The sequence below is a fragment of the Pocillopora verrucosa genome, chromosome 1, assembly GCF_036669915.1.
Source record: "Pocillopora verrucosa isolate sample1 chromosome 1, ASM3666991v2, whole genome shotgun sequence".
Classification (NCBI taxonomy): Eukaryota; Metazoa; Cnidaria; class Anthozoa; order Scleractinia; family Pocilloporidae; genus Pocillopora; species Pocillopora verrucosa.
Window position 1 is genome coordinate 10,821,122 of NC_089312.1, and position 25,071 is coordinate 10,846,192.

The window sequence follows — 25,071 nt, forward strand, 5'->3', positions numbered from 1 at the left end:
ATCACAATTTCACTTGTCAATCATATGAATACAAAATGTGATATCCGGTTGTAACGCTAGACAGTCACGCTAGTTCCAGTCAACTTCCTTTCTGATGGACGTAAACTTGTGTAGGTTAAAGCCACCTCGTTTACACATTTCTTGGATGTCGTTCGCTAGTTCGACTGCCTCTTCCACTGATGCTACAGACTTCAATCCATCGTCCACGTCGCGTCGCGAGGAAATCTGCGGCTTAGGAACCGACAGCTGCTTCATTGTCATCAGCTGTAGCCTTGAGGGCAAAGTTGGAGCAACCTGGCGATGATGCAGCTCCAAAAAGATGGACGGTCATTCGATACTCTTAAGACTCTTTCTATGTATCACCATTTTCCCACCAGAGGAAACGCAGAAGGTCTCTGTCTTCTGGCAGTACTCTAACTTGATAAAACATCGCTTCTATGCCGCACATGAGTGCAATCGGCTCTCGACGGAATCTGTAGAGAACGCCAGTCAAATTATTCACGAGGTTGGGTCCTTGCAAGAGATGGCTGTTGAGGGATTGTCCTTGATACTGCACTGAGCAGTCGAAACTACCCTGATTTCGTTGGGCTCTTTCGGATGGTACACGCCATGGTGAGGAATGTACCCGATGGACTTGCGGTCTATGGCTGTCACCTTGTTCTGGCACCTTTTCAGCATAACCGCTGTCTATGACCTTGTTCATGAACTCCACGTAGTGCTGGCGATATGTTTCGTTGGATTCAAGTCGTTTCTTGAGGGTCTTGAGTCGGTTCCAAGCCATTGGTCGGTTGTCTGGTAACAGGAGATTTCTGTCCTTCACGGGTAGTGGCACCTCGTAATGACCGTCTTGAAGGCTGATGCCGCGCTTAACGATTTCCAGGAACTTCCGGTGTTTCTGTCTGGTGCTTAAGTTCCCTACTACTGCATTCCACGGCAAACCGTACGGCTTCTAGTTTAAATTCTGTTGAATGAGAATTGACCTTTTTTCCGGCATGGGACTGAGAAGCATCAGCCTCCATGTTTTTACACAAAGTGATCACTGTACGCAGCTGGATACGCGTAAGAATGGGTTTAAGATTGCAAGTGAACGTGACTGCTTGAAGCTGTTAATGATTCACCGAATGTAAGAACAATGCAAATGATATAAATTATGAAGAAGAAGCGGGAAAGCAGCTACGCGCCGAAATTACCAGTGGTAAATATCTACGATTATGGCGCGTTCTGACTATCACTTGATTTGGAATTCGATGTTTCTTTATGAAGTGGAATTTTCGTCTGTTATACGAAGTCATCATGTTCACAAAGCGGCGTGTTCTCCAATCATAGGAGAGTCTCTGGCATGCAGGAATGATGACCGTAAAGAAGCTAAAGAACACGATGAATACGCAGTTGGGACTTTCCTTGAAGCTGATAACAAACTTATTGGGCATGTGCCGATGGAACTTTCCTTCCTTATATTCACATTTCTCAAAGCCCGCCATGAGAACAAAGTATAGGTCAAAGTGACTGGATCAAGAAGACTGGAAAACGGAATTGTTGTCCCCGGAGCGTTCCTGGCGAGAACAACCAGCAGAGCAATCGCCACAAAATTTGAAGAAGAGATTACTCGTTTGAAGGAATTATGTACTTACATGGACATAACAGTTGAGAAACTCAGACGAAGACCACTGTTTTTGTAATGCATTATTACGTACGGTATGTCGGCTATTAAAGGAAGATGAACCACGTTTGATACGTACGGTATTCTGAAGGCGCTGTAATCTTAGAACAGGGGCGCTTATTAGAATAGGGGCGCTTATTAGAATGGGGGCGCTTATTGGAATGGGGGCGCTTATTAACAAAAACACATTCGAAGGGGGGCGCTTATTCGGAAAGGGGCGCTTATTGGAAGGAGGGCGCTAAATCGAATCATTACATTTCATTTGCTGTGAATTATCAATTTCCACTGAGTAGAATATGTCTTTCTCCTGGAGACATCTTACTTGCTGGAAATCTGGATATCTCTCATTCCTTGAGGCCATCAGGTCTAATTTAAGTAACCATGGACTACAAACATGTAGGCAACCCCCAAAGACGACTTCCACCCTGCTCAATTAGAAGTTGATTAAAAATTCACTGGGAATAGGACCTTATATTTTTTATTTAAAACTAACTCACATCCCCCACTACTTCCCTTCCCACTTAAGGATAGTAAGACGCCCATAAAGTTTATTTGATTACTAGATTTCAACACCTACAAATTATGGGAACCTTTATGTGGATTCTGGTGCCCCCAAACAAGACACCAAACTACTCAGAGAAAATTGAGGTCAAAACTTTCAGATCGCAATTCCAAGGTTCCATTCCACGGCGCAGAACAGCGATTCTGATACCTCATGACGGACGAAATACTGATTTATGCGCACGACCCACACGCGAGCTCATTACGATTCTAAAGTGATCCACTTGGATCGTACGTTAAGGATCCAAGCTGTTCATTCAAAGCACATCACAGAACAAAAACTTCATTTTATTCATTTTTTTTGCTAAACTATTAGTATTAATATTCATATTGTAATATTACCATCTCATATTCATCGTAAACGGTGCCGAGCACGGTCCTTACTGGCAGTCTTGGGCAAAAGATTAACAATGCAGATATATTTTGTTTGATATATTATTATATATTATTATTATTATATTCAGATATGTATTTTGTTTCAGAGGAAAGAGGAGCAAAGAGTGTCAGTCAGCTTGCACACTCCTTAATGAACTATTTCACTATGAATGCTAGTGTTAGTGGAGTTAGAATTATGTATCCCCAAGATACCTTGCGAGCCATGTTCACTTCCCCTTCTTGAAATTTAACAACCGTTTGTTAGTTTTCCGTGATTTTGCTATTATCAAACACCACTTTTTCACAAAATTGCTATCTACATAGGTATAACAATCAGGCTTGTACGTGTCTCGTGGTTGAAGGTAAACTGCTGGGGACACCAAATGCCACGGGTCGTCTAATGAAGCGCCAAGAGCTGCAGTACTGTAGCCACAGCAATAATCTCCCGCGTTACTCAAAGCATGGGGGGAGAATAAAGAGTAATGTAGAACAAACCAAACAGCCGCAAACGCGATATAGTCCCATTCTATTCGTTGGCTTATCATTAAAACATCATTAGGACTATCATAAACTAAAACTATAACTCCTCGAGGATTGACCCAAAGCATGGGAATTGGATAAGAAATGTTAGGGTGGCGTTCAAGTTGAACTTGGGCTAAAACTATTATCGTTGCAAGGCATTGGTAGATGAATTTTCTAGCCTCAACTACGTCATTTTTGCCCTCAACTTTTGCTTTGCCAGGTGAGGTAGATGAAGATGTTTTCCTCTCTGCAAACAAAAAAACAATAATAAAATTTAATATTTCTGCAAAAATAAGCCGATTTGTAATGGTAATACGACACGAAATCCTATTACCAATTAATCGAATCGATAACAAAATACGAGAGTTTTCAATATAAAAAAAAATAATATTGAGCTCTCCAGGCAAATTAATTGTACGATCCTGAAGGCAAAGAAATTGATCATGAAGTGGAAATGTCTTACACCGGAAGTCTTTCGCGAACAAATATTCATTGGATAATGGTTATTTTTACTCATTTTTCATTGGCTACCCAAAACTGTCCGATTTGACCTGTCCGATTACAAGCATCTTGTAATCGGACAGGTCAAATTAGACAATTTGAGTATTATGGAAGTTCAATTGAGAAACAAATAACTATTGCTGAGAACTTATCAGATTCGAGAATTTTGTTATTGATACGATTATCATAATGCATTTTGGATTATATTCACACTTGGTGCCCGAGCACGGTGCCGAGTACGATCAATAAAAACTAATAAATAATTTCAATATCAAGGAGTCTGTGAGGTTTCAAGGAAATTTGTGGCTGACATAAAAATTTATAGGGGACCCCATATTTTCCAGTTTCTTCAAAAAAAAAGACAAAAGGGTGTAGCACTTGCTTTGCACAGATTTGCAAGTTCAGAGTCCTACATTGTATTGTTTTAAAACGTTTTTAAAACACGACCACGTAGATGTTTTTGCAAAGTTACTAAACTGCACACGATGAGTTACGGTTTTTTTTGTTGAAATTTTAAATACAGACATTTGCTGGCTCATGAAAATTCACAAAGAATGTAAAAGAGTGAAAGAAAATTTGAGTGGAAAATATGAAAGCAAAACTCTTAAACGAGCAATTTCAGACAGCTTTTCAACCCTTTCTTTTATCAGCTTGTGCTTGATTTTAAGCAGCTCATCCACACTTTAAGAGAATGAATCATGTATTTGACTGACGAGCTTTTGTTAAAAAATCTGTGATTTGGAGTCAAATAAAGTGAACTTTAATCAGAGTTACAAATGCAAACAGAGTAGATGAGTTAAAGTGAACTGAGTGGTACAACTGCTAGTAAGATTTTTCAAAGCGACACGGATTCCATTCATATTTGACGTTTACTAATTATCAGTCTAACTTCCGCGCCAACTACCACATTTCTTAAGGAAAATATCAGTGACAAGATTCAGAGAAACTATTTCTTTATTTTGAATTTAGGTCAATGTTAAAATCAATGTAGCTTCACGGATGATCTGTTTTGTGTTACGTAGACATAAAATCATGAGATGAATTCGATTAAACACCAATTTAAAAATTGTCATCGAGTTTCCCATCATCGTTTATACCCATAGCTCGAGCTCATCTTGCTCTTTTCTTCGTTGCTGTTCCTGTGTACGTGTAGTATTACATTAAAAGAGAAAAATAGACCAAAGACTTCTATTTGTCATTCGTATGCTCAAATACACTTGAAAGTAAGAGGTTGCCTGGATTTTCCTTTTGACCTTCCCTGCTTACACTCGCGCTCAATCAATCAATTTATTTAACGTGGTCAGAACGCTTAGCTAAAAGCTAGTTTACAGGTACGCCACGAAATGAAAAGAGAAAAGGAAATTATGAAATTATAAAGCCTTGTGAAGGTATATAAATTTAAATAAATTAAGATTAAGAACTAGCTAATATTAAAATATAAGAATTTAACAATGTAGTCACCAAATAAAATGTATAAAATGTAATCATTAAAAACAGTAAATATAATCAAGGATAGATCCTCACCGCACTAGAGTCCCGTAAGATCTAATGTTTTTAAGTAATTTTTAAAAGTAGTAAATGTTTGTATCTTTCGAGACTCGTCCGGTAAAGCGTTCCATAATTTCGATGCAGCATATCTCCATGATCTTAACCCGAAGGTTGTTGATTTTACTTTTGGGAGGTCCAGTATTGTGGTGCCCCTAAGGTTATAAGTGGAGCACCTTACTGTTATAAGATCACGTAAGCTTTTTGGACCTGCATCACTGGCTAATATCTTAAAAACAGTGGACAATATTTTCGCTAATCGCTGTTCACGAAGACTTGAGAGACCGATAGGCTTACAAAGTTCCTTATAAGGCGAGGACTTATCTCTAAAAACAAACGGAGCGCACGTTTGTTCACCAGCTCTAACTTGTCAGCTGACTTTTTAATACAGAAGTGCCACGTTTCAGAGCAGTAATTAAAGTGTGGTAAAGTGAAAGCTTTATAAAGATCCCTTCTAGTCTCAAAAGACAACATTTTCTGTATCCTTTTTAATACGGCGACTTGTTGACTGACTTTTCTACATATTTTAGCAATGTGCTTTTCAAAATTTAATTTATCACCGATTGTCACGCCAAGAAGTTCCATTGTGTTGGATATGGGAAGTTGTGACTCCTCACACTTAAACACTGGTTCATCAGTTCCTTTGTGTTTTCCCAACACCATAACCTGGTATTTTGAACTGTTCCTCTTCATACCATTACGCGCAAACCATATATCAGCACTAATAAGATCATTGTTGATTGTTTCTTCAACTTTGGAGAGTTGATTGTCGGCGTAAAAGATTTGAGTGTCATCAGCGTAAGTGGACAGAGTGCACTTCTTGATGACATATGAAAGATCGTTCATGAAGATGTTGAATAATGAAGGCCGAGGATGGATCCTGTTGTACACCATTGCATATAGGTTGCCAATTGGAAAGCGTATCCCCCAGTCTCACCCTTTGGAATCGATTTGATAAATAATCTTTTATCAGGGAGATTGTTGCTTCATCTGCTCCATATTCTTTTAATTTCAAAACAATCAGTTCATGAGGTAAGGTGTCGAAAACCTTGGACAAGTCCATGGAGACCAGACCGATCAATTTATTGTTATCAATTTCTTTTTTTCCATTGTTCGGTTAGACTAAGAAGTGCTGAGTTGCAGCCGTGATATTTCCTATAAGCAAACACATATCTGTGATAAATTTCTTTATCTATTTCATTCACGTCCTTAAAGTTTAACTTAACTGCCAATAGTTAATTTTGCTAACTAAAACTATCGCTGAATATTAGAACTAGGTCGACATTATTAAAAAAAATGCTCTGCGAGGTGGTGGAATAATAAACAAGGAAGAGTAACTTCTTCCGTCGTAAAAAAAATTGATTCCTGCACTTTTAATCCATACCCAGCGGATTAAAGAAGCGCGACTATGCATAATAACCTGAGAAAAAGAATATTCCACATTCTAATATATCAAATGGCGGAAACGTGTCACCCGACCGAAAATTGGGGGGATATCGTGTGTATTTATTCAGTGGTCTGATTCCTTCACTCGGCGTCCGTTATCAGCTCATATTCCGAATCATCTTAAATTAAAATGTGTTCCGCCAACTATTGTGGTGCTGCTAAAAGGCTTCAAATATCCAAACGTTCACGTGTGCTCATGAAATAATTGTTATTCATTCGCTAAGTGATAAACCCTAATTTTCAAACCTGACGTGCAATGAGATAGAAGACTTCGTTTGAAATTTCATTGAAGATGAGAGCAATTTGCTTTCGTTCTCGAAAAAGGAACTGAAATTTAAAAATCAAAAGCAGTAAAGGGTCAGAAAGCTGTTCATACACATTCAGGGACCGCGCAGCAAGTTTTCGAGTGGGGGGGGGGGGGGGGGCTAAAGAAGAATGCGTGAAGGAAAAATTTTTTGGGGGCGGGGGGGGGCATGCTTGTGGATTTCTATTCAATTTCTCTAAAAGTGACAGAGAATACAAATAACGATAAAACTATTGATTTTGTTCCACATCTCCAGTGATGTTGCTATCGGGTCTGAAAATTCACAATCAGTAAATTGAAATATCATAGATTGTTATGTTATACTACTGATATCAAACTTTCACTCTCCAGTGCCAATTTTAATTCTTCTTGGCGCGCAAGTTCTCCTTGGTAACATCGGTCCACTCATGGAGGGATAGCTTTTACTTTTCAGTAAAACTACATCATAAAATGATCTTAAGCTCGTATCGTTTCGCATCTTCTGCAGAACGTCTTTTGTAAGACAAGCTACTCGTTTGCCACTTAGAGCTGACATCTTTTTTTACTGTAAGGTTCTTGATAAGTTATCTGTATGAGAAAACAGCCGCTGTCCTAAATTCAACCCGAAAAAGAAGTCAAAAGTGTTCATTTGCGCTTGGTATCCATATCCTTCCACGTATATCGGACTGGAGTTTATTATCAAGGGAAATTGTCCACTCCTGAAGAAGAGCTGCATAATTGTCTAGGATTCGCTGAAAACAGCTTGCGCGTACTGTCCATCTAGTGGGGCAAAGGCCAAGTATGCCCTTGGCTTCAGATTCAGGGCCTTCTAGGTTTTCTTTTATTTCCCCCAGGAGATTTTCTCGTTTTGGGGAAAACTTTATGAGGGAAACGATTTCTTTTGCTGTGTCCATAGTGTCTGATAACAACTTACAGTTTTTCGTGGTGTCCTTTACACTTAAGCTGAGTGAGTGTCCATGACAGTGAGTAGGATAAGCCTTTGGTTGGAGGTCCTGGATTCTTTTTGCCGCACCAGTTTTATGTCCCATCATGTTGCTGGCTCCATCATAGCATTGTCCCCTACAATTAACTAATGATAACTGTAGTTTTAATAACACATCTTTTATAGCCGACATTATAGTCTCCGCGCCGATGTCAGGTACATTGTAAAACCCGAGGAAATCTTCGTGGGCCTGTAACTCTTTGTCAACCCATCGAATGCAGATGGTTAGTTGTTCCTTGTTACTGATATCTGTGTACTCGTCGCATATGATTGAGATAAAGCCACCCCTGATTTCCGATACCAGATCACGGATGACATGATTCGCCATGATGGCAATTATTTCATTTTGAGTATCGTGTGAGGTGTATCTGACTTCTTTCCTCTCTAACCATTTTAAAAGAAGAGGCTGGTCTTTCCCTCTTAGTTTAAGTAACTGAATAATATTCCTTGAGCTTCGCTCTCGGAGAACCATCCACATCAGAAAGCTTCTCCTTTATAATTTTCTTCGCTTTTACTTTAGTAAAGTAACAACTTTTGCCCCTATATACCAAGATACTCACATCAATTCGGGTCTGTACCCTCGTGTTTCGATCTGTGACATGTGAGATATAAACGTTCAAATGCTAAACTGCATTTATGAGCAATGATAATGACGATAGTAACAGCACTGAGAATGATACTTATCAGATGTAATTATATACCGATGTGTTCTTAGTGTAAAAGTCTACCTTTATCAATTTGATAAGAGTTCACCAGGTTTCAGTCGTAACACTGCAGTTGAAAAACAAATCTTCAGCCTTGTTCACCAAACCTTAAGCACACCCATTAAAAACAAAAGAAGTAAAATGGGTAACACGTATTCATAAATAATGTTCAATGGATTTACCGCCAGTTCTCCTTCCTCTAATTCCGCTTGACTCAAGAGCCCGTATGCAAAATCCCGCTCGTCCTGTTAACCAAAAGAGAGGTTTCTAGGTTGTCGGCACTAAATAATAAAAACATTTAATGCTCACTGAGATTTTAATTGAAATTCAATCATTCAATGTTTTCCTAGAAGGTAGAGACAATTTTTTTTTCTTATTTTTTTCACCTCTCATGATTTCTCTAACTAATGATAAATTTGACCAGCTTAAACTGGAAAAGAAACACAAGAAGGCAGTAGCCAGGGAAGACGAGTATGCTAAGGTAAATGTTGAAAGTACTGCTCGTAGCGTTGCGTCCACGCTCTCTTATCCGCTCCGCGCGAGGCCAATCTTCCTGAGGAGATCTTTCAGAGCTCCGAACATAATTTGATCCGCCCCAGTTTATTTTATTTTTCGCGCATAACTTCGAGACTGTTATCGAAGGAAATAAATATGAAAGTGTAGGCAGACTGTATTCGTTAAAGCAACACACAAGGGAAGAGCTCAGCAGATTGTGCGTAGCTGTTTGTACCTAAACCCAGAAGGATGCTGAATCTGTTGGTGTTTCAATTCTCCTGTTCGATTGCACCAACATCCTCAAAACTACCGGGTATTTCAACAAGATTTAAAGCCCCGACAACATAAGAACTGTTATAGAAAGACTGTCTCCTAAGATGCAGAGCAGCTGGCGAGACAACAATGATCGTATTCTTGATAAAGTAGGAAGAGTGCGTCGTGTAGGTTTTTTATTATTCCCGTCTGCAACGGTTTGATTTCAAAACCAGGTTAAGTTCCCTCTACTTAAGGGCGAGGATAGGGAAGAAATGAAATGGACAAGTTAAAACAGTTCAATGCTCCTGAAGTCTGATAGATATAGAATATAACCCAGTGGATTGAATTTACAGATGGCACTTATGTCAGTCACAGTAACTTGTCTTTCATTGTGCAAAAACTTCAGGAATGGGTATTTTCCTAAAGGGAACCCATATTGATTTAGATTTGACGTGATCAATCCATCCGATTCCGCCTGGTTTTCTCGTGCACTTCAAGAAAGTTTTCATCATAAAGCCGGAAAAAGAGCAATAAATTGAAAAACAGTGCTACATCAAATTTATTTAAAAATAATAATTTAATTAAAATGGAAAATAATTTTAAAATTGTGACAATGATGTGCTGCGCACATTCATTCTTGAGAATACAAAGTTTTCAGACTTATAAGGGCAGAGTACTAGAATTGAAATATTATTGTGAAAAAAATTTTGAGTGACGTGCTACAATAATACAAAGTTTTTGGAATAAAAATGAAATGAGTAGCAGAGAATTCAGTATAAATTTGACAAATTATTAAAAAAAATCTTACATTTAAATTAAATAAGATAAAAAGAGTTACATTATGAGTTACTTTAGAAAAGAATATAGACGAAAATAATCCTAATATGATAACCGTGGTGTACTGAAATAATTCAAGACAGATAAGGTTTGAAAGCTTATTTTAAAAAAGGTTGTCAGTATAAATCTGAGAAAAAGAATTTAAAATCAAACAAACACTTGCAAAATGAATGAAATTCAGCACAGTTTAAGAAATTTTTGGATAAAAAGCAATATGACATTTGAATGAAACGAGAGTAGAAGCTGACACGGGAATAACAATTTCAAAAGAGAAAAAAAACTATACATATGGAAATAATACTAAATGATAACCATGACGTGCTGCAATAATTCAGAACAGATCAGTTTGAAAACTTATTAAACGAAGGTTGTGAGTATAAATCCAATAAAAAAAATTATTATAGACATTCAAATAAACACTTGCAAAGTAAATGAAATTCAGCTCGGTTTCGTTTTCAGAAGATTCTAGGACCAGAACCTATCAAATATGTGGCCAAATATTGACTTTCTCAGAGAAGATGCACAACATGGTGACCACATCCAACAGAATCAGCTGCATGTCAATGCACTGGGCGACCACCACAAATCAACCCAACCAGACTGAAAGAAAAAACACGATGCATGATGGTACCTCTCAATCACATGCAAAGGGGTCACTGTTCCCAATTCACCATTCTAAAGGTGGCAGCAGTTAGCTCGACCACCACAACCATCGGCCTCAACCATTATTCTGCCTTTCCCGCCTAATTGGTCATTTGACCAGACTACCTCGACTAACACAACCGAATTGGCTACCTCGGCCAACACAGTCAAGGAGAAGGCTAAGGTCAAGGAGACGGCCGCTTTAAAAGAGGGTGGTGCAGTGCAGAGAATAACCCTCTGCATGCCCATGAGAACCACTACGAATCTCTTAAACTGTTCAGTGGGGAGGTTATAGCGATGGAGAGATAAGAAAAAGTTTTTCAAAGCCACTCAAATATCATCGTCCTATCCATTATTGGTGAGCTGAATACAGAACCAAAACTGAGCTGTACGAAGCTTTAATCAACTTTTCCTTGGTACTGACCGAAGAGTTCCTTTACCGACGAAGGAGGAAAGGAGTACTTGCAACGGGAAAAGCTAAAGCAGGAAGTAGAGTTTCAGAAAACAACGAATAACTCAGTTTACCTCCGCCGATTTTACCATTCAATTCCGTATAGAGAATGCGGACGAACTCTTGAAGATCCTCCAGAAAATCGGTTCCCACTAGCTCATTCTCCCTCAACTTCATCAGCTCCATTAGGTAGCAGAATGAAGTTATTTAATCCGTATGACGGCAGCAACTCTGAGGGTCATAAATCCGCAGAGAAAACAAACAGGGTGGTAAAATAACCCTCTTAGGTTGTAATTGCACACCAGATTAGATTGAAGAATGGCAAATATCAAAAGACTGAAAGCCCAGCCTTAAATGTCAAGACGGCCACTGAGAAAGGGGAAAGTGCTCTACAGAGTGCAATCCTTTGCATTCCATTCAGGACAATAAAGAACCTCTTAAATCGTCCAAGGGGGAAGTTAGGGGGATGGACATAAAGAAATAGGACTCTTAGAGTCCCTAACAAAATTACTGTCTTACTCATCATTAAAGAATTGAAAAGAGAGCTCAGACCGTGCTGTACAAAGCTTTTGTCAGCTTCTCCCTTTGGAACATGAACGAATAGGTACTCTTACAAGATCAACAGCACAGTTAAAGTAATAAGCATTGGTTATAGTTGACAATTGCCTCTTTGGAAATGATACTGGAGTTATGGCGCACCAATGAGCAACCATTTCAGCGCCTGGTGAACGTTGGTTGAAAGGAGTTTGGCTGGACCACAACTTCAAGAGAGGGAAAATAGCTTTATCAAGGAAGCAATCATCACTATCGACCACAAGCACTCTATGAGGGCTCTTCCCACAGCATCAAGGAAAAAGTGGAACAAAGATCGTTTGACTCACCATTCATGTACGGGATAGAAGAAATCTCAGCATCTATTGGCATGCACCCACAATTAGCTCCATGACAGAAACAAAAAATTAGAAACCGAAAGAGATCTGAAAACTCACACCTATCTGGCATTGGGCTGGCATTTCCTTTGGAGAAATACATTTACATTTATAGGCTGGCAAAAGCTGCACAACAAGAACTTCAATAGGCGTGACTTAGCTTAAAAAGAGCACTGCAGAGATGTGACAGCATATTGGAGAAGACATGAGGTTTACACGCCAGCGGTTAAGACATACCATCTAGAATAATCCACAGGAGTACTTAAGTATACTGTCGGACCAACTGGCCGATGCGTACCTACCAACCCTTTCAGTGCTGATATGCCAAAGGCATTTGGTACAATGCAAGGGATGATTAGCGGTCATTGTCGCAAACGAGATGAAATAACTCGAGTTTCGGTTCGGTTTGTTTCATTTATGACAAGGATGAAGCAAGTAATTCTATGAGGCTTTGATGCGAAGTAAACAAGCAAATGAACTACGTGAAACAAGTCGTATACTCCACACTCTAAGCTGTGAATGAAGAAGGGAAGAGCCCAAGATAGAAATAATTTATCGACGCAGCCACTTAAAACGTAGAATGCAGTTGACAAGAACTCGAACCTTCCGCAAAGAAAATTTAGTTCATGAACTCTTTTTTTTCCTTTTCCTTTCCAGTCACCTTCTACATTCATCCTCAGTGGCTCGAACTGTTGACTAGAGAAACTTTCATTTTAGGTAGAAGTTAGGGAGAGTTATCAGTCGTAATTTGTTGATGAAAAGCAGTTGTAGGGAAGAAAGAGGTCGTCTGAAGCAGTATGTGATCACAGCTGTGATTCTGTAATGAAGTTGGTTGTGCTACCGGAAGTAGTGGAGATGCCCTCCATTTGGCTGCTTTGGTCGAGAAAGCACAATTAGTTGTGCCGAAAGAGTGGCCCGGTTGAGTGCTCAGGATGAAGTGGTCTCGCTCTTTGTACTGGCTGAGGCCGTCTTCAGTTGGCTGTATTGGTAGACGCAGCTAATCCGGCAGTGTTGGTGGAGGTGGTCTGGTTGCGACCTTGTGGTGAGGCAGGGTAATTGACCGAGGTCGTATCTTCCAGTGGTGGTTGAGCTAACTGTAAGTTGTTGATGATGAAGCACAGATGGTGTAATTCTACCTGAGTAAAACATTACTCAGGCGGTGAACAGTGAGTCTCCCTCGTGCATGGAAAGAGAAAATCCAACGATAGTGGTAACAGGTCGGTCAAGTTCGATTTGTGGAGGTCGACTGGTGCAAAGACTTTGCAACTGATAATTTTGGTTGAGGCCACTATGATGAGAATAGAATCTTTCTTACCTGAGATGCCAATGATAGCCACACATGTGAAGTTTCTGACGATGGAAAACTTCTAAAACCGAAACCGGACAAAAGAAAGGTACTGCTTAAGATAAAAAGATGGCAGGAAGAGCATTGAAAATGGCGAAATTAATTCAAAAACAAAGAGAATAAAAATTGCAGCACGTCATATAGATATACTTGATATCAGTAATAAAAAAAACTCCTTAAACCGAAACTGAACAAAAGAAAGGTTTTGCCTAAAATAAAAAGATGGTAGGAAGAGCACTAAAAATTGCGAAATGAATTCAAAAACAAACAGATTGAAAATTGTAGCACGTCTTATAAATATTATTGACATCAGCAATAAAAAAAAAAATTCTAAAACCGAAACCTAATAAAAGAAAAGTACTTTCTAAGATAAAAAGATCGTAGAACATTAAATTGCGAAAGGAATTAAAAACCAAGAGAGAGGAAAAATATAACTGACATCAGTATTACAAAAAAACTTCTAAAACTGAACCCAAAAAAAAATAAAGGTACTGTCTAAGATAAAAGATCGTAGGAAGAGCATTAATAAATGGCGAAAGAGAATGAAAAGCTGTAGCACGTCACATAAATATAATTGACACCAGTAATAACAAAAACTTCTAAACCGAAATCGAACAAAGGTAGGTATTGTCTAAGCTAAAAAGATCGTAGGAAAAGCATTAAAAATTGCGAAAGAGGATGAAAAATTGCAGTACATCGTGAAAAAATAATTGACATTAGAAATAAAAGAAAATACAGAGGTAAATTAAAGACATTTAAATACGCCCAGCCGTTTTCTTTTTCCTTGATTTCTTTTTCCCTAGCAAAAGAGAAACACAGTGTTTGTTAGTGATGATGGTATAACATTTGGATTGCTTGCTGTTTTAAGTGTAACGGGATGTTGACATTGTTTCAGTAGTTCTTGTAAAGACCGTCTAAAGAGTAATATTACTCCTATCAGAATGCCCATCCCTGGGAGTTTCAAGAACTTAAAGTTATGTGTAAAGACGATTTCAGAGGATTGTAGGCCGAGTTATCTCAGCAAGAGCTACCTACTTACGTTTTTAGGTTATAAATTAGGGGGATTTTCGTCTGACATGGATGAAGGATGTTAAAAGAGGTTGTCATGGCATGTAAAACTTCTCTAGATAATGAATTGTCCTTGAAAATCGCATTTCATGGTAAACCCAACCGATGGTAATTAATTCTGCTGATCTTTCATTATTACTTTCTAACTGTCTATGGAAAATCAATTTCCCAGATTGGTCCTAAGTCGTTTTCAAAATATAAAATGCCCGAGTTTTGCAGCAAATGACAATTTTTGCCTTTCCAGTAAACTGATTTCAGTTCAATTACACACTTGTCATCGCTTTTACGAAAAATGATTGACAAGGTTATAAAGGTTTGGTTTATCGGTGGTGCGTTTGAAGATATGTCTGATTTGGCCAAAATTTGTGAAGTTGCGACAAGCCATCCGCACTTGTAAAATGTTCGTGATGAAAGAAAAATTGTCTAAATAAACAACTCAGTCACCAGTGTGGAAAGGCCCTAATTATAATATTAAACTAAATTATATTATTGGTTAAAATCTTTAACAGCTCCAAAGATAGTAAGTTTGTCTTGACAATGTGATGGGAAAATCACAATAGGCATTCCATTGTAACTACTTAATAACCGAGAATGGTGTCATAACGGGACTATCTCAAACTGAAGCCGAGATTTGAGGTTTTTTTGCAAAAAAAAGTGAACGGTCGAAGTTATCAAATTTATAGTTATATGGCTATCAAACGTTTCTGATGAAACAAAATAAATCAATTCAACCGGGAATCGTCACTTTGCATCCGGTGATGAGTGTTCGCATGCATTTAACTACACTTTGCTCGTGCCATAATAAAGTCGTAGTATTCCAATTTCAACAGACGGTCAGAGAGGGGGATCTGTTTTTCAGCTTTTGGAATACTTTGATCAGGAGCCACATCCTAAGACATACTCAACCACGCTGACAAGTTCAGTTGGCTAGATAGTTTGCACTTCTTTACAAGTTAGTTGGATGAAAAGTTACAAGAGAAGCTGAAATGAATAATTTCAGATTTCTAAAGCTGAAAACAAATTAAAGTGCTGCAACTGAATGCAGACATTTCTCAAGTATACTTACGTCTGCTAGAGCTTTCTTCGCATCCTCCAATTTGCTGTAAAAAGTGAAATACAACATGAAATTTTACTCTTCCAGTTAACAGTGTAAGGTTTATGAACTTAAATAATATAATAGGTCGTGATCTACTAAATGGTTGAATTTACTTAAAAATTAGAAAAGCTTCACCGAGGCTTTTTAGATGATCGACTCTTTGCTACTATGACGACAAGTAATCAAATTATCTAGAAATTACGAAGCTATTGGAATTTTCTTAGAGAAAAATTTGTAGCTAAATTCCTCAGTACACGTGCTATTTGCATTTTTAGAAAGAAATTTAGATAAAATTTTCACCACGAAATTTTCCACTCACCTTAATTTGTAACTAAATTTGAACTGCATGGTTTACAAATTCACTAGATTAAAAAACATGAGAAGTATTTCGACTGCTTATTATAGATCTTTCCTCAATTTTCTCCACTGATAATGGGCTATAGATCTTCATTTCCATAAATTCAAGCGTTTTTGTGACCATAATTTCAACCCAGCCTCTCAGCAGGGCTACACTCTCAGAAAACTTCATCTGAAGAAACAGTCTTCTAACCATTGCTGATAAGCGAATAATTATATTTACTTACTTCTCCATCTCATGCAGAGCCATCTTCCCCTGAAAAACCAATTACAAGACTATGTTTATGATATTGTTCAGTGGTACTATGAAACACCTCAAGACTTCCCCGTCAACACTTCTCAGCTGCAGGTAGCGGGTGGTTTTTGATCGTTACTTTGGTGAAGAGAGAAGTTTACTGGTTGTTATGCTAAATTACCTACAATGCAATATTTTTCTCTAAATTACTTTCGTCGCCTCTGCTCAAAGTAGATCTTTCACAGAGGTCTCGTCAAAATCAACAAGAAGTCACAAGAATGCTTCAATAGTTTCTTGAAGAAGAAGAAACAAGCTTTTGTGTCTTTTTTTTACGAGCACTTCAAAGATATTTGGACGAGCTCTTTCACTTTTACGGCGCGACAAAATTCAAAATTTTATGGACACCTTTTAAGTACAACGGCATGTTTCCAATCTCATCAATCGTTTCGGTAAGACAATAATCTTCAAACATTTCGCCCGTAAATACAAACATAAAAATATTTGTCACTTGATTCCGCTTAATGCATAAGCTTGGAAATCAGATTCACCAACAAGATAAAGCGTTCTACGTACAAAGTGCTCAATTACAGATATTTTACCTCCAGGCGATAGATGGCGAAGTTTCTTTCTAATTTCTTAAATTCTCTGTAAAAAGAAGAAAAACATTTACAGCACTCTGTGATATCACTTCACGAAGACAAACAAAATATCCTTTTGTGTCATTTTACTGGAGCTCCTTAACACTGAAAGCGTTAGGGAATATTTCAAAATTGGGAAAATATGTGAACCAAATATTTTCAAGCAAATAGAAATGTTTATGGCTCTTACTAATTCTAGAAGAAGTGTTAATTTTTAACAAGGAATTAAATATTGCGAGAGAGGGAAAGGGGTGCTGCAGGGTCTAAATAAGGGGGAAAGGTTGTAACTTCCCAGATTGATTAATTGATAATTGATTGTGTGCGAATAATCCGACAGCTTGCGATGCCAAAATTTGACTCTAAGACAGACTTAGCTGTTGTTTACTCATTTCAGTATTTTTCAGGTAAGCAAACATTAACCACAAGTTGACACAGGTATAACTCCCTAGTTTATACATTTGCAGCAAGATCGGGAGACATGAAAGCACTTAAAAAGCACGGTGCTAATGCAACGAATGAGACAACCTGTAGTACTTACATTTTCATTTTTTCTTTTGCTTCCATCTCCTCCTGTGTGTATTTAAGCACATAGACAAACTCAAATCCTCGCTCTTATTAATTATACTCGATAACATAGGATTAGAAAAATTGCGGTGCCTTAGGGTGCCTTAAGACTTCCTAAGGGTGGGGTGGGAGGAGAGTAACCTGTAATGGACTAGCAGTCAGTCCAGGGGAGGGGTGGGAGGAGGGGAACCTGCAATGGACAAACATTCGATTCAGGGGGAATGGCAATACCCCAAGTGCATTCATAACGCAGCAAACAGGATGAGGTCCTGGTCCTGTTTTTAGCCCACCTAAGGAGAATTATCTAAGCGATGATCTTTTTCATAAAAAGAACGATGTTCCATCCAAAATCCACATTCCCTTTTAATAAAACATCAATGTTCCTGAGGTTATAACAGAATTTGGACACTTTTTAAAAGATTGATCAACTAAAATAAAAGCAAATAATAGATATAACATCCTCTTCTAACAACCAAAACCCAAAACACCCAAGCTCAGATTAAGAGTAAAATTGACAAGGTTGAAGTACCTTGTTAGGGTTGTCTCTTGCACAGACAAGATCATTGATGGCCTTTTTATCTGCTTCAGCCCGCCTCCTGCTTGATTCAAGTTCTGATTAAGATAAAGGCAGAGAAATTCTATAGATTGTAAAGGTTAAATCTCATTTGAGTAATCTTAATTTCTAAATATGTCAAACAATCTAATTATCATGATTTGTAATTACATCAACTTTTAACAAGAACTAAAACATTTGATAGATGTTTTATCGTTTATCTCAAGATATAGAGTCAGGCTATCAATATGAATTGGTCGCCTGACTCTTTATCATAAGACAAACGATGAAACACCTATCAAGTTATTCACCACGATGAATAATAACATAATTTATCATATAAACTATGGTGTTATACTAGGATTTCCAGCCCTGAGAAAAGCCGTAACAACACACGTGAAAAGATACGATATTTTTTCACGTGTCTTTGATATCGCCAATCAGCTGTTAGCACGTCACTCGCCTTTCTCGCCACTCTGTTGGGTTGATGAATGAACAGTAAAGCCTTAACCATTCTCAATCCAAGGTCGTTTGTCGGAATTTTCTCGGATTATGACTGTTAAAAAACTGAAAAATCCGTATCGTTTACAGACATTGACGTTCAAACTTTTCTAGAATGGGAAGAAAACCAAAGTATGAAAAGAAAAACCGAAAGTTACGCATTCAGTGGCTTTGGTAATGGCATTTCTCGTGTCTGAGAACAAAAGTCGACTGCTGGAGCCAAGTTGGTAGAGTCGCCACTGGTCGATTTTGGCACTGTACGTGAAATATTTCTTCTGTCGATGAGGACAAAGTCAATAACTGAGAATTTTTTTTCAGTGAAAAGTACGTTTATTGTTGTTTTTGTAATAATTCAACGCATTTTTTCATCGTGAATTTGGATGTACGACCGTACGACCGTACGACCGTACAAGGTCCTACTTTTAACATGCGTGGTCAACTGTACTGCGGGCACGCGAACGCCACGGCTCTGTCCAGTAGTCAGTGCACTGGGCTCCGAGTCGGACGACCCGGGTTCTAGTCCTGGCTGGGGCAAGGCGATGAACCCTTAAGACGTGCGGGAAAAAAAAAGCGAGCTCCGCTTTAAGGCTTAGCTAAATCTATATATTACACGGTTAATTGCAGATATGGAATTCTCTTCTCGAGTTAAACACTCGAAGAGAAATTCCATATCAATGCGCATCCATATATTATTCTCTATTTTTAACATTGGACTAAAAATTCATTTTTATTAGAATCCATAAAATTGTGCCCTGCTCCCAGCGTGTGGCTTCGTAGCTCAGTTTGTAGTTGCGCACAACTAGTGTCTAGGAGACTGGAAAAGTTTCTTTCCTGCTGTTGCATAAATTGCAGCTCACCTTAGTACTAATCATACAACAAAGATAACATATTTAACAGGATAACACTTGGAAAAAGCTGCAATCTGTAGTTGACCTTGTCATATTTGTAAGTCCACGCAAAATCACGATTAAGGTGAATTTGCATTGTTGGCCTACTCTATAACTGAGAAAAAGGGAAACCCAGATATGTCTGAGATCTGCCTAATTTTTAAAAATCACAAGCATTCTCTTTTCATACCATCATTCCACTTACCTTTTTTCAAGCCAAAAACTTGTCCTTTAAGAAATTCTTCGCGTTGTTCAATCTCAATCTTCTGATCCTCAATGGCTCTCAGCTTTCTCTGAATGGCTTCTGCCATTGCACTTTGATGCAGTGTTTCTTGTCTCAGCCCGTTTATCTCATCTTCCTTTGCCTTCAACTCGGCCTTTTTCTGTGTGTTTTCTGTGGCCAGCTGATCAATGCTGACAAGTTGCTGATCAAAACCTTGCTGGACTTTGTTTAGGCGAGCATTCAACGCATCCGTATACTCCATAGCTTTTTCATTCATTATCTAAAATAAATCAAATATCATCATCAACACTTGAAAGCCATTCCTCTCTAATTCAAGAAGTATCCATAACCAGGGGAAGCCTACAAGTTTTTTTTTTCTATCGCGCGAATATTGACATGAACGTTTGAAGAAAAATGAAAATTGAATAAAAACTCTTAACAAATTTACCCTCTGTTCCTTGAGTTGCTGATCAAGTTTGGTGATGTCTTCCTGTGCACGTTGAAGAGTTTCTGTTTTTGTTTTCAGCTCAGCAGTTCTATTTTCTAAATAGCTCTTTGCTTGACTCAACTCCTTTTCAAGTTCCTCCACTTTTCTAGCTTCTCGCTGGGCTTGATCACTTTGGACTTGGATGTCTACTGTAAACTGTGGAAATAAAAAATCATACAAATTTAACCAAATGTATAACCATGGAAAACTGTTTCCATTAATTTTAAAATGTGATGGACACCTTAGAAGATAATCTTGCTTTCTAACCTTTTTACTGGAACAAAAAAATCATATTCGTTGCTTCTTAATAACCATTTATAAAGATAGCAATATTAGGGAGTCTGAGAGGTTTCATGGACATCTGTGGCAAACATATCAAGATTTATATATGAGACCCTATATCTGCCAATTTCTACAAAGAAATGACAACAGGGTCAAGCACTTCCTTGGCATAACTTGGTAAGTTTAGAGTCATACGTTGTAATGACTCAAAAACTGCATTTTCTCTAACTTTAAAAATGTACTTAAGAACACACGATGAGCTACTGTATGAAGATGTTTTTGTCTTTAAAATTTAGAGTACAGATATATGCTCGTGGTTTAACTAGGAGGAATGTAAATACTCCAGGTTCATTTCTAACGCAGTAAATAGGATGAGGCTCGACAACAAGAACCGCTTGACTCCAAATTAAAATTTTTTAAAGGATTTGTCGACAAAAATAAAATCAAATATTTAATATAACATCCCCTTCTAAAAACCAAAAACACAAAACTCCTAAGCTCAGATTAAATACAAAATTGACAAGAGTAAAGTACCTGGTTAAGGATGTCCCTTTCACAGACAAGATCATCGATGGCCTTTTTATCTGCTTCAGCTTGATTTTTCCTTGATTCAAGTTCTGAATAAGATAAAGGAAGAGAGAGTTTATAGATTGTAAAGGTTACATCCCATTTGAGTAATCTTAATTGATAAGTATGTCGAACAAGCTAATTATCATCATTTGTAATGACATATAGATTTTAACGAGAACTAAAGAATTTAATAGATGTTTTATTGTTTATCTCATTATATTGAGTCAGGCAATCAATATGAATTGTTCGCCTGACTCCATATCGTGACACGAACCATACAACATCTATCAAAATATTTATCACAATGGATAGCAATATAATTTCTAACATTGAACTAAAAGTTAATAGTCATAAGAATCCTTTAAATTGTGCCTTGCTTCCAGCGTGTGGCTTCGTAGCTCAGTCTGTAGCTGCACACAACTAGTGTCTGGGAGACTGGTAAGCTTCTTTCCTGCCGTTGCATAAATTGGAGCTCATCTTTGTACTAATCATACAACAAAGATAACTTATTTATAGGATAATACTTGGAAAAAGCTGCAATTTGTAGTTGACCTTGCCTATATTTGTAAGTCCCTTAAATCTACACGCAAAATCACGATTAAGGTGACTTTGCCTTGTTGGGGCTACTCTAGAACTGAGGAAAAGGGAAAGCCAGATATGTCTGAGATCTGCCTAGTTTCACAAAAGACAAACATTCTCTTTTCATACCATCATTCCACTTACCTTTTTTCAAGTCAGAAACTTGTCCTTTAAGAGTTTCTTCGCGTTGTTCCACCTCAATCTTCAGATCCTCAATGGCTCTCAGCTTTCTCTGGATGGCTTCTGCCATTGCACTTTGGTGCAGTGTTTCCTGTCTCAGCCCGTTTATCTCCTCTTCCTTTGCCTTCAACTCGGCTGCTTTCTGTGTGTTTTCTGTGGCCAGCCGATTACTGCTGATAAGTTGCTGATCAAAACCTTGGTGGACTTTGTTTAGGCGAGCATTCAACGCATCCGTATACTCCATAGCTTTTTCATTCATTATCTAAAAAATAAATCAAATATCATCATCAACACTTGAAAGCCATTCCTCTCTAATTCAAGAAGTATCCATGACCGGGGAAAGCCTAAAAGTTTTTTTTTCCTATCACACGAATATTGACATGAACATTTGAAGATAAATGAAAATTGAATAAAAACTCTTAACAAATTTACCCTCTGTTCCTTGAGTTGCTGGTCAAGTTTTGTGATGTCCTCCTGTGCACGTTGAAGATTTTCTGTTTTTGTTTTCAGCTCAGCAGTTCTATTTTCTAAATCGCTCTTTGCTTGACTCAACTCCTTTTTAAGTTCCTCTCCTTTTCTAGCTTCTTTCTGAGCTATATCACTTTGGACTTGGATGTCTACTTTAAACTGTGGAAACAAAAAAAAATCCTACAAATTTAACCAAATGTATAACCATGGAAAACTGTTTCCATTAATTTTAAAATGTGATGGACACCTTAGAAGATAATCTTGCTTTCTAACCTTTTTACTGGAACAAAAAAATCATATTCGTTGCTTTTTAATAACCATTGTTATTATATACATAGCAATATTGGGGAGTCGGAGAGGTTTCATCGACATTTGTGGCAAACATATCAAGATTTATATGAGACCTTATATTTGCCAGCTTCTACAACACAATGACAACAGGGTCTAGCACTTACTTGATATAGATTGGCAAGTTTAGAGTCATACGTTGTAATGAGTCAAAAACTGCATTTTCGCTAACTTTAATAATTTACTTAAGAACACACGATGAGCAACTGTGTGAAGATGTTTTTGTCTTCAAAATTTAGAATACAGATATTTGCCAGCGGCTTATACAGGAGGAAAGTAAATACTCCAGGTTCATTCAAAACACAGCAAACGGGATGAGGTCCGACAACAAGAACCACTTGACTCCAAATTCAAAATTTTTTAAAAGGTTTATTCACAAAAATAAAATCAAATATTAGATATAACATTCCCTTCTAAAAACCGAAACCACAAAACTCCTAAGCCCAGATTAAGAGTAAAATCGATAAGAGTAAAGTACCTGGTTAAGGATGGCCCTTTCGCAGACAAGATCATCGATGGCTTTTTTATCTGCTTCAGCTTCCATTCTGCTTGATTCAAGTTCTGATTACAATAAAGGAAGGGAGAGTTTATAGATTGTAATGGTTACATCTCATTTGAGTAATCTTAATTGGTGAGTATGTTTGACAATCTAATTATCATTATTTGTAATGACATAGATTTTAACGAGAACTAAAGAATTTAATAGATGTTTTATCGTTTATCTCACCGTATTGAGTAAGGCAATCAATATGAATTGTTTGCCTGACTCCATATCGTGACGCAAACCCTACAACATCTATCACAATATTCACCACAATGAATAGCAACATAATTTCTAACATTGAACTAAAAGTTTATCATCATAAGGATCCTTTATGTTGTGCCCCGCTACCAATCTGTGGCTTAGTAGCTCAGTTGGTAGTTGCACACAACTAGTGTCTGGGAGACTGGAAAAGCTTCTTTCCTGCCATTGCATAAATTGCAGCTCACCTTAGTACTAATCATACAACAAAGATAACTTATTTATAGGACAATACTTGGAAAAAGCTGCAATTTGTAGTTGACCTTGTCTATATGTGTAAGTCCCTTAAATCTACAGCAAAATCTTGATTAAGGTGACTTTGCCTTGTTGGGGCTACTCTAGAACTGAGGAAAAGGGAAAGCCAGATTTGTCTGAGATCTGCCTAGTTTCACAAAAGACAAACATTCTCTTTTCATACCATCATTCCACTTACCTTTTTTCAAGCCAGAAACTTGTCCTTTAAGAGTTCCTTCGCGTTGTTCAACCTCAATCTTCAGATCCTCAATGGCTCTCAGCTTTCTCTGGATGGCTTCTGCCATTGCACTTTGGTGCAGTGTTTCCTGTCTCAGTCCGTTTATCTCGTCTTCCTTTGCCTTTAACTCGGCACCTTTCTGTGCGTTTTCCGTGGCCAGCCGATCAATGCTGACAAGTTGCTGATCAAAATCTTGCTGGACTTTGTTTAGGCGAGCATTCAACGCATCTGTATACTCCATAGCTTTTTCATTCATTATCTAAAATAAATCAAATATTATCATCAACACTTGGAAGCCATTCCTCTCTAATTAAAGAAGTATCCATGACCAAGGGAAGCCTAAAAGTTTTTTTTTGAAGATAAATGAAAATTGAATAAAAACTCTTAAAAAATTTACCCTCTCTTCCTTGAGTTGCTGGTCAAGTTTTGTGATGTCTTCCTGTGCACGTTGAAGATTTTCTACTTTTGTCTGCAGCTCAGCAGTTCTATTTTCTAAATCGCTCTTTGCTTGACTCAACTCTTTTTTAAGTTCCTCTCCTTTTCTAGCTTCTCGCTGAGCTTTATTACTTTGGACTTGAATGTCTTCTTTCAGCTGTCAAAAAAAAAAAAAAGTCATGCGAATGTAACCTAATGCATAACTATGGATACCTGTCGTCTATCAATTTAAGATCTAATGGACCACTTAGAAGATCATTGTGCTTTCTAACTTTTTACTGAAAAAAAATCATATTCGTTGCTTGTTAATAAACATTTATTTTAAAATATCAATATCAAGGAGTCTGTGAGGTTTCATGGAAATTTGTGGCTGACATAAAAATTTATAAGGGACCCATATTTACCAGTTTCTACAAAAAATGACAACAGGGTCTAGCATTTGCTTTGCACGGATTTGTGAGTCTTACTTTTCATACTTTTTTAAACACGATAACGTAGATGTTTTTGCAAAGTTACTAAACTGCACGCGATAACTTACTGTATAAAGACGGTTTTATGTTGAAATTTTTGTTGAACATTTGCTGGCTCATGAAAATTCACAGAGCATGTAAAAGAGCGAAAGAAAATTTGAATGGAAAATATGAAATCAAAAACCCTTACTCTGGCAATTTCAGACAGCTTTTCATCCCTTTCTTTTGTCAGCTCGTGCTTGATTTTAAGCAGCTCCTCCACACTTTAAGAGAATGAATCAAACCGAATAAATGAGTCAGAG

At 37.7% G+C, this 25,071-nt stretch overlaps 1 protein-coding gene and 1 pseudogene across 1 annotated transcript in view; both read right to left on the reverse strand.

The window, feature by feature from the left end:
• Positions 1–7,254: 7,254 nt before the first annotated feature.
• Positions 7,255–8,368, reverse strand: LOC136281319 (zinc finger MYM-type protein 1-like; annotated as a pseudogene).
• Positions 8,369–8,698: 330 nt separating this feature from the next.
• LOC131769216 (cilia- and flagella-associated protein 58-like) overlaps positions 8,699–25,071 on the reverse strand; it is a 49,583-nt gene continuing 33,210 nt past the window's right edge. The window contains exons 18-28 of the mRNA XM_066167850.1: positions 24,960–25,032; positions 24,262–24,456; positions 23,826–24,123; positions 23,069–23,151; positions 22,207–22,401; positions 21,739–22,036; positions 20,980–21,062; positions 20,125–20,319; positions 19,659–19,956; positions 18,042–18,124; positions 8,699–8,845 (exon numbers count right to left, since the gene is read on the reverse strand). Of these exons, the coding sequence (XP_066023947.1) occupies positions 8,699–8,845; positions 18,042–18,124; positions 19,659–19,956; positions 20,125–20,319; positions 20,980–21,062; positions 21,739–22,036; positions 22,207–22,401; positions 23,069–23,151; positions 23,826–24,123; positions 24,262–24,456; positions 24,960–25,032 (1,948 nt within the window). The remainder of the gene's footprint in view (positions 8,846–18,041; positions 18,125–19,658; positions 19,957–20,124; positions 20,320–20,979; positions 21,063–21,738; positions 22,037–22,206; positions 22,402–23,068; positions 23,152–23,825; positions 24,124–24,261; positions 24,457–24,959; positions 25,033–25,071) is intronic.